A 10,000-nucleotide genomic window follows, 5' to 3' on the forward strand; every position below is an offset into this window, starting at 1 on the left:
GTCTGTCTGTCTGTCTTTTCTGCCTGTCCCTGTCTGTCTGTCTGTCTGTCTGACTTCCTGTCTCTGTCTGTCTGTCTGTCTGTCTATAGTATATGTATATTAGATCCATGCATTATCATAAGCATTATTGTCATCCTCCCAGATGTCGCCCACCCAGCCGTCGCGGCCTAAGAGGGCCATGTACCTGGAGGGAGACCCAGACACAGGGGCCTTCCTCCGCCGCTCCACCCTGCCCGCCTGCCTCCAGTTCCAGGCCGAGCTGAGCCGCAGCACCCCCTCCCTCCTGGACCCTCCAGACCGCTCCAAGTTCTGGCTGGAGCTGCAGGCTGTGTACCCCGGGGGCTCCCCCGCCTCCCAGTCCTACGAGAGCCTCCAGGCCATGAACACCAGGAACCGTCTGTCCAGCAGGGAGGGGGGGGGGGTGTTCCAGAGGGCTGGGGTGGGAGTCCCCCCCAGGGCTGGGGCCGGGCCAGGAGGGCCTCACCCTCCCCTGCAGAGGAGCTGCTCCGAGGCGGACGGCCAGTCTCAGGGCTGCTTCCCCCAGGACCTCTCCCCCGCCCCCGGCCCCTCCCCCTCCCCTACCCCCACCCCCCTCCCCCGCCTCCTCCTCCTCTCAGACCCGGAGCAGTCCGACAGCCCCCTGCCCTCGCCCCTGAGAGATCCCTCTCCCGACCGGGAGAGCCACGACGAGGCGTCCAGCGATGACTCCCTCCCCCCCCCCGCGAAAGCGGCCGTCTGGATGGTCCAGCGCCAGGGAGGGGGGGGTGGGTCCCAGCCCCTCCACCACCACCCTGCAGCCGGGGGGTCCAGCCCCGAGGCTGAGGACAGGGGGGGCAGGGACCTCTGGTACGGCTCGGAGGAGTTCCTGGCTCTCCCGGCCCAGCTGAGGAAGACAGAGATGCTGGCCATGAAGCTGGAAAGCCTGGCCCAGGGCCTGCCCCCGAGACACAGCCTGGGCCCGGGGGGCGGGGGTCTGGGGCCGGGGTCCCTCCAGGACGTAGACGACTGGGAGCTGTCCGACTGGGAGGGGGGGGAGGGGGGTGACGGGGGCGATGGGGTCGACTACGGAGATTCCGGAGCCCCCACCGCCCCCCCTCTCCTCCCCGCCCACCTCCCCTACAAGAGGCCCTTCCGGGTGGGGGGGCGTTTCTCCCCCACGTCCTCCAGCGACGTGGCCCCCTCCCTGGACGAGAGCATCGAGTCTGGCCCCCTCAGCGACCTCCTGTCTGAGGACGAGGCGGGCTGGGGGGCGGCGGAGGTCCGGAGGAGAGACGGGGGGCGGGTCAGACAGCGCCACCCCCCCCGCGCCCCCGCCACGGTGGCCCCACCCCCCCAGATAGAGACCCAGTGTAAACCTCTGATCCAGCAGCTTCTGGAAGACATCCAGCACCAGCAGAACCACCCTGACATCTGGGCCAAGATAGAGGTGAGGAGCCTCCCTGTGTGTTGTATGATACCAGTCCACATTGCGTTCCATGTGTTACAAAGAGCCCATCCTCCGATGTCTACCTCCACCAGCCTCCCCTGATATGACTCGAGGTGGTCTGGATTGGTTTACGTTAAGTTGCTTTATATGCACAGATCATTATCAGTGGTAAACACCAATCATAGAGTTAACACTAGAACAGCCGTGCCTATTTTACCTACTATAAGAGCCGCCTAGTCTTTACAATGGGAATCTGCTACTTACACACAAATACCACTAGTTGGCGCGTATGTAAATTAGCCTGCCTCCCACACAGAAAAACTGCAAAAAAACCTGCAAAAAAACCTATACTAGCTTATCCTGATGTGATTTAGAAAATGTAAGGATACTGGGTGGTAAAACGCACATATCTCGGAAAAGTCATGAAAGGAGGATCCTGAAATTTGATCGAGTGCAAAGATATAACATTTATTTTACTCACAGGGTCAAATGACCCCACCCACGGCTGTTCTAGTGTTAAAATGAAACACACATGGAAAGAAAATCAAAAATGATCGATTTAGAAACATCAATTATCATATCGGAAACACCAGTCAGGAGGAGGATTAGGCTGTGGGTCGGTCGTTGGCTCAGAAGAATCACTCCGGATGGATTCCGAATCCCTAACGTCAGCCAGGAAGTTTATTCATACCTACCCATAATTCAGTCAACACGGATCATTAACGGGTTCAACACAAATGCAAAAAGGTCAAATCTTAATTGACACATTCCATATTGATTGAGTGGGGATCATAAAAGAATCCATCATCTAAGTCATTAATGCTAATGTGGTATTAGTGCACACAACACATTGACAGAATTTCTCCAATGTCAAAGGCAATGAATTATGCCCTAGAATATGTAGACATTGGAGCCAATCGGGGTTGTTTTTAAGGAGAACTCCGATTTCATTGAGGTGAAATCTGCCTATTACAGTGAAACAGGAAGCATAATGCCATGTTCTATATGCACACAGCTTCTGAGCCGATTGTTATTTGGAGAGAGAGAACATTGTGTCTAGTTTATTACCATTTGTTGGAACATCAATTGCATTTTCTTTGTGACGAGAGAGAGAAGAGGAAACAGAGAGGGAAGGTGATTTGAAAAAAGGAAAGACAGGACAAGACAATAAGATGTGAGGTAATCAAACTAGACAGCAACGCTCTAGACACACACACACGCACCTGCACACACACACACACACACACACACACACACACGCACCTGCACACACACACACACGAACACACGCACTTGCACACACACACACGAACACACACACAAACACACACATACACACACACACACACACACACACACACATACACTTAAACACGTAGAAGACCCTTCTAACAGTACCCAGTGCCCTGCCACTTCCTCCTCCCGCCTCCCCCCTCCCCCTGTCTTAGTCTAATTCCTCCCATCCAAGGATGTAATTAGACGATGAGGTGAGTAATTAACAGCATGTAATAGTGTGTGTGAAGGAGCTGCTAATTGATGGGTTGAAGAGAGAGAGAGAGAGACAGAGAGAGAGAGAGAGAGAGAGAGAGAGAGAGAGAGAGAGAGAGAGACAGAGATTCAGAGAGTGAGGCTCCTGTTCACCATCAGTCTCCATGCTTCAACCCATGAGTGATGCAGCGGCCCCGTCCTAACATGATTCCTAGGCCCTTGTTTAGGACACTAGAGTGGGACATGAGGGAAGGAGATGGATGGCTATGGTCAGGCTCTGCCTGGCTCTGCCTTAGCCTTCTCATAAGCTAGATGTACGTGTTACTATCTACACAAGCGGGTATTGAGTTGTGGCTTGGGGGTCAAAATGTGGATCGGAATAATGACCCCCCTCCGACCAACACACACTCACACACTCAGACAGCTCTGGGGCCTCATTTATAGAAAGTACTTAGATAAATTGTTGATCTTACCCGTGTCGTACGTAGAAAACCACGTCAACGTAGTGATTTATACAATTCCAACATGAGTCGATTTGACCGTGGAAACGATCGCAGCTCTACGTCGGGTATTGACCTTGCGTACGCACATTGCCTACTGGTTATGCAGAGTTATTACAGGCATGTGAGCCACACTGCCTAAACTGTAATTCATGCAAGTGGCTCGTAATAAAATTAACGATGTTGTTATCAGCCGAGAAAATTAGTTTAATTCAAGATTTAAAGGGAACTGATGTTTATGATTGTATTTCAGTCTTTCTTTATATCCCTCCGGAGCTGTCTATCTCCCCTTCAACATGCCTAGTGCGCTCCACAACGAACCTTGCCCGGCCATGCACTACATTATACTGGATTTTCTCCGGTGTCTGGGAGCTCTCAAAGGGAGTTCGCAGCCATGTTTTCAATGTCACCTGATAAGAATAAGACCATTATATGATTACTGGATAAGCAGCACTCGAGTTGAGGGGGGATGGCATCCCCCTGAAATAAAAACAGTCAAAATCGTCCCCCTTCTAAAACGGCCATCCCCTCCATACTTTATGTCATTTTATCAATGAACGTGGTATTACTGCTATTTCAAGGTGCGAGGGGGCACGCACACATGCAATGACATTTTTACCAAGTTACTGACACTGAAGTCACTGACGCTGAGGGGATGCTAAACTTTTCCTCATATGATAAAATCCACCACCTCCCCTGATTTTCTTTTACAACTTGAGTACTGAGTATAAGCATGTGCCTGGTTAGTTGTCATGATCAAACGTTACAAATGCAACTTACCGAGAAGCCACACTTCTCTGCCCTCTCCCGCTTCCAGACTACCCTATAGCACTTGGCTTAATTCAGCCGCTATAATTGAGCCGCTATCACAGGGCGTTAACACAAACCTCATTCACCTGCGTTCATTTTACCTGCGTTGGTATTTATAGAAGGAAGCACGTACGCAATTTTAAACCATCGCAGCCCGTTTTATAAATAATGCTTACGTCCGTTTAGAAAAATGTGCTTACGTGAAAGTCAAAGATGACGTTCAAGTACTTTTTTATAAATGAGGCCCCAGGTCTATGATAGGAAGGAGATGGGCATGAGATGAACATAAACAAACACTAAAGAGCGAAGCAACAAGGCCAGCTTAGCCAGGCTAACCCTGTCTCATCCACATTCTACCAGAGGAGGCTGGTGGAGGTAGAACACCAGGGGCCTCATTCATAAAGAAATACTTGAACGTCATCTTTGACTTTCACGTAAGCAAATTTTTCTAAACGGACGTGAGCATTATTTATAAAACGGGCTGAGATGGTTTAAAGTTGCGTACGTGCTTCCTTCTATAAATACCAAACATACTTGGAATTGAACGCAGGTGAATGAGGTTTGTACTAACGCCCTGTGATAGCGGCTCAATTATAGCGGCTCAATTAAGTCAAGTGCTATAAATAGGCTTGATTGAGGTGTTGAGCAGAACCTTTGACGAGCAAGATGGCAGAAAGAACCAAAAAGAAAAATTATAGTGAGGAAGAGATTGATTGTCTATTATCAGAGATCGATGCCCGATATCAGACGCTGTTCGGCAGCCTCAATAGTGGCATCACTACAAAATCGAAAGCTGTTGCCTGGCAGTGTGTCACTGCCAGTGTGAATGAAGTTGGAGAATAACTGGTGGAATAACTCCCTCACATACGTTTTTGGCTAAGTCCAAAATTGGCAGATGTTTTCGGATTTCTGCCGCCCTCAACAAAGTTTTCCATGAGTCCAGGTTTTGGGGTGACACCAGGTTTGGGTTGGAATTATCATCAGAGCAGTGGATGATGCATTCGCCTGGATCCATCATTAAACTTAAACTCACTGCTGATGATGTGGGTCTCTGAAATAGAGGAATACATCTAGTTTGACATTAAATTACCATCCTTATTATAAACAAAAAATATTTAATGGGTCATTTTTTATAGGGTGCCTTTTCCCTCCCCAGTACATATCAGGTTGTATTTTGTCTAAATTTGGACAAATACTAATTCCATTCGTTTTTTCATGTATAGTCAATTGTTATTTATTATTAATACAATGATATGGGCTTCTAAGTAGTTTTTTTGGGTTTAAGATGTAAATGGGATTTTGACATGTCCCCAGTGTTGTTCATTCAACTTCAATCTAAACAATAACTAATAAAAACATATACATTTCCAAATATGTTTATTATTTCATTTTCTCTATTGAATCAAATATAATATAGTACATTTTGTAAATAAATACAAATTAAGGTTGTATGTTTGTCCCCTGCGGTCACTGTCCACCCTCTGTTAGAATTAATTAAATTCATTAAATCACATTGGGGTTTTGTAATTTGTTGGGGTTTTGTCCACCCTGTTTTGCTACTGTTAGACTCTGTTAGACCTCTGTCCACCCTCTTATGTTGGTATTTTTCTATCATAGTTTAATAAAATTACCAAATAGCAAGTGTATATGTATAGTTACATAAAGATATGGAATGGGTTGATTACACATGTTAGAAACTTTTAGTAATTCTTATCATAATTCACTTTTCTAAAGAAAAAAAGTGGAAGAAAATGTCCCATTCTCATAATGTGCACTTATTTTTCTCAATATATGCTGTTTAAAAATTATTTCATTGTAAAGACACATATCTGATTAGAGTGAGGGACATAGAATTCCTATTTAAAAAGTATTTTAATAGCAATCATGCACTGAAAACACAATTAAACAATTATGTCTGTCCTATGTCCTGCCTATGTTGTTAATATATCTAAATATAATACAATTTAGGTGCCTGAGCTCGACCACCATGTTTTTCAGCAAGTTAGATATGTCCTTTATATACGTTATGAAGTCCAAATGGCACCCTATTAAAAAAAAAAAAATGACCCTAATATTACTACAATATAAACACCTGTTTCGAGCCTGGGTACACAGCAGGCTACTTGCTAGCTAAAACTGTATTAACTACCTAGCTAGCTAGTTATAATAATAATAATAATAATAATAATAATAATAATAATAATAATATTATTATTATTATTATTATTATTATTATTAATAATAATAATAATAACTTGCATTTACAGTATATAGCGCCTTTCAGGGAACCCACGGTCGCTTTACCACTAACTCTAAACTAGCTTGCTAGCTAAAGTAACCTGAGGTAGGCTAACTGAGGTAAGTTACCTCTAAATATGGATCTGTCTGGGGCTAATGAAGTTAATTCATTTGAGGGGATAAACACACACTTTATTTGTTTTAATACTTTGAACAAATTACTTACCAACAAGGCATCTGCCTATGGTCCTAGCGGTCACCAGCAACAGTAACTACCGAGAGGCTACAGACTCACTCACTGAACATGTATGCACAAAGATGTGTGATACCTGGACATAAACAAAACCTTCAAAAAGGGTTTAGGCAAGGCAAGTTTATTTGTATAGCACATTCCATACAACAAGGGCAATTCAAAGTGCTTTACATAATAATAATAATAATTCATTAAATGTATATAGTGCTTTTCCGAGGCTCAGAGTCAGCGAACAGGGAGGGGGGGGGGGGGGGTAGAGACAGGGGAGGTGGTTAGGGGTAGGGGAGGCTGTATGCATATCAGGGGGGTGGCAGGGTTAGGGGAGATGGGTAGGGGTAGGGGAGGTTGTATGCGTGTCCAGGGGGGGGGGGGGCGGGGGGGGCCGGGATGGGGGAGATGGCTAGGGGTAGGGGAGACTGTAGGCATGGGAGAACAGGTAGGTTTTGAGGTGGGATTTAAAAGTGAGGAGTGAGGGTGAGTCTCTGAGTGGTTGAGGGAGAGAGTTCCAGAGGTGGGGTGCAGCTCGTGAAAAGGCACGGTGACCGAAGCCTTTGAGTTTTGAGGGTGGTACGGTGAGGGGAACAATGGATGAGGATCGGAGGGTACGGGTAGGGCGGTGGGGGAGAAGGAGGTCAGTCAGGTAAGGGGGGGGGGCAGGCTATGGAGGGCTTTGTATGTGAGGATGAGGACTTTGAATTAGATACGTTCTTTGATGGGGAGCCAGTGGAGAGAGTGAAGGACAGGAGTGATGTGGTCACGGGAGCGGGTGTTTGAGAGGAGGCGTGCAGCAGAGTTTTGGTCCATCTGGAGTCTTTATATAAAGTACATACATTATATAAAGAAAATACAGTAAGAGGAGCATAGTAAGAAAAAAATGGGTTTATGTATAAGTAGGCCTATGTGTTATTATTATTATTCTAAAGGCTTGCTTAGATTAGTTTTTGATTATTTTTTTTACAGATTAGATTTCTATTCTGGAAAGCTATGTAAATTAACCTCTTTATATCCACGGACCCAGGTGGGCATCCGAAGTGATATAAAGAGTTTACCTCGATCAATTCTCTTCATCGATATCACATTTTTTTCACAACTTTGCATGCTATACGATGCCACCATTTTTTCCCAGAGACGGTAAACACGGCCTAAGTCACATCCAGTTTTCTCCAACTGGAGAATGTGTCATGTCCGGTTTCAACGCCAAATTTCCTCTCAACTCAAAAAAATCCAAAAAAAAAAAAAAAAAAAAAAAAAAATCTGATACATGAGAAAGGTCAAAGGTCAAAGATGGTGCCAAAATATCTCCAAATGGCCTAAACATATAGGTGTCCGCCTAAACATACCTGTACTAAAACAGGTACAAAGTTGCATTTGCTCACATTACTAGCATCAACTTTGGCACAAGTACTAATAAGACCCTGGAGTACTGATTCCTAGATGATTTGGGCTTGGTTATCAGGTTTCCAAGGTGATATTCACTGTAAAAGCTGTTTTTTTTTTAGGCGGAGACTGAATTTGAGATGTTTTATAATGTTCTAGCTCTATTTACTCTGACACAGTAACATAGATTTTGATTCTGACACTTCTACAGCCACCCCACAGGTGTTAGCTTTCATTTGATAACAAGATCATTATGAAGGCCCTTGTGATTGTGGAGATATTCTATATTCACTGTGGGCATGTCATTTCGAGCAGAAAACCAGAAAAATGAGGTGGATAAGAAATGCATATTTTAAGTACATAATGTATCATTTGTATATTTAAACATACAAATTCAGAAAACAATAAATGTACCCATCCATGGGTTTGACCTTTCATCTGACTCCGCCTCAGTGTCCTGCTGCATTCGGGTCCACAAGTCCCCTGACATATTTTGCTCCCCTTCACGTCAGTCAAGCATAGCTCGGGCTGTGGTTGTGATAGAGACATGAGCACGTAGAGACCAACCCCGAGTCGATCAGAGCTTCCTACGCTGAGCTATGGTAACTTTCCCGCACCTACCGCACAATACCTCCGGAAAACCGCAAAGATTAGGCATTCACCGGTAGGGGGTAGGTGCAATAAAGTTACCATAGCTCAGCGCAGGAAGCTTTGATCGACTCGGGGTGGGTCTCTACATGTTTAGGAGACTCAGGCGCATAAAGAACGTGAAAAGGCTCATGTCTCTATCACAACCACAGCACAGCTAGGCACGAATCATACGAAGGGGAGCAAGATATGGCAGGGGACTTTTTTAGGCAAAACTCGGTTTTGAAAAAAAGCACTCCATACCTTTAAGAGGTGATAACAAGCTGCCAAACCAAAATATCTATCATATCAAAACATAATCTAGGGATGTATAGGAATAAAATAAATCACATCTAGAATTTGCCCAGAATTTGGTAATGAAAAATGGTTTGGCCCAAGGACTATTGGTCTTTACCCTGCTTTTGGAGGCGAAGTCGGGAGTATGTTTTTCAAGGCAGAAAAATCGATCGATTTAGAATCGTAACAATGCCTCGTCTTCCGACCCGATGAGCGAAGCACTGCTTTAGAAGGTGTTCTTTTAGATGTTCTGCTTTTAGAAGGTGTTCTTAGATGTTCTGCTTTTAGAAGGTGTTCTTTTAGATGTTCTGCTTTCAGAAGGTGTTCTTTTAGATGTTCTGCTTTTAGAAGGTGTTCTTTTAGATGTTCTGCTTTTAGAAGGTGTTCTTTTAGATGTTCTGCTTTTAGAAGGTGTTCTTTTAGATGTTCTGCTTTTAGAAGGTGTTCTGCTTTTAGAAGATGTTCTGCTTTCAGAAGGTGTTCTTTTAGAAGATGATGGGGAGGAGGAGGGGGAGGAGGAGGAGGAGGAGGGGGAGGAGGAGGAGGAGGGGGAGGGGGAGGGGGAGGAGGAGGAGGAGTAAGAGGAGGGGGAGGAGGAGGAGGAGGAGGAGGAGGGGGAGGAGGAGGAGGAGGGGGAGGAGGAGGAGGAGGAGAGGAGGAGGAGGAGGAGGAGGAGGAGGGGGAAGAGGAGGAGGAGGAGGAGGAGGGGGAGGAGGAGGGGGAGGAGGAGGCTGTGGGTCTGAAGCGTGGAGGCTTGGCGCCCAGAGATGATGCGTGTCACAGGGGGAGGTGATTGATGACATTAGCATGCGGGGCCCCTGGAGATGACTTCATCCTCATGGTAACAGACAGCTGGCAGCTGAAGGTCCACCGGGGGCCGTCTCAGGAGCCTAGTCAAGCGTGATGCTTACAGCCCTGCTCTCTCTCTCATCCCCCCCCCCCCTCTCTCTCTTTCTCTCTCTCGCCATCTAGCCTCTCCCTCTC

General features: G+C 46.1%; 1 protein-coding gene across 1 annotated transcript in view; it reads left to right on the forward strand.

Moving 5' to 3' along the window:
* The window catches only part of akap6 (A kinase (PRKA) anchor protein 6), a gene marked incomplete at both ends in the record, with an annotated part of 211,527 nt that overhangs the window by 59,105 nt on the left and 142,422 nt on the right, over nucleotides 1-10,000 (forward strand). Inside the window, 2 exons of the mRNA XM_080527377.1 lie at nucleotides 143-563; nucleotides 618-1,426. Coding sequence (XP_080383503.1) covers nucleotides 143-563; nucleotides 618-1,426 — 1,230 coding nt within the window. The remainder of the gene's footprint in view (nucleotides 1-142; nucleotides 564-617; nucleotides 1,427-10,000) is intronic.

The sequence above is a fragment of the Nansenia antarctica genome (assembly GCF_963989245.1).
Source record: "Nansenia antarctica genome assembly, chromosome: 3".
In the NCBI taxonomy this organism is placed as follows: domain Eukaryota; kingdom Metazoa; phylum Chordata; class Actinopteri; order Argentiniformes; family Microstomatidae; genus Nansenia; species Nansenia antarctica.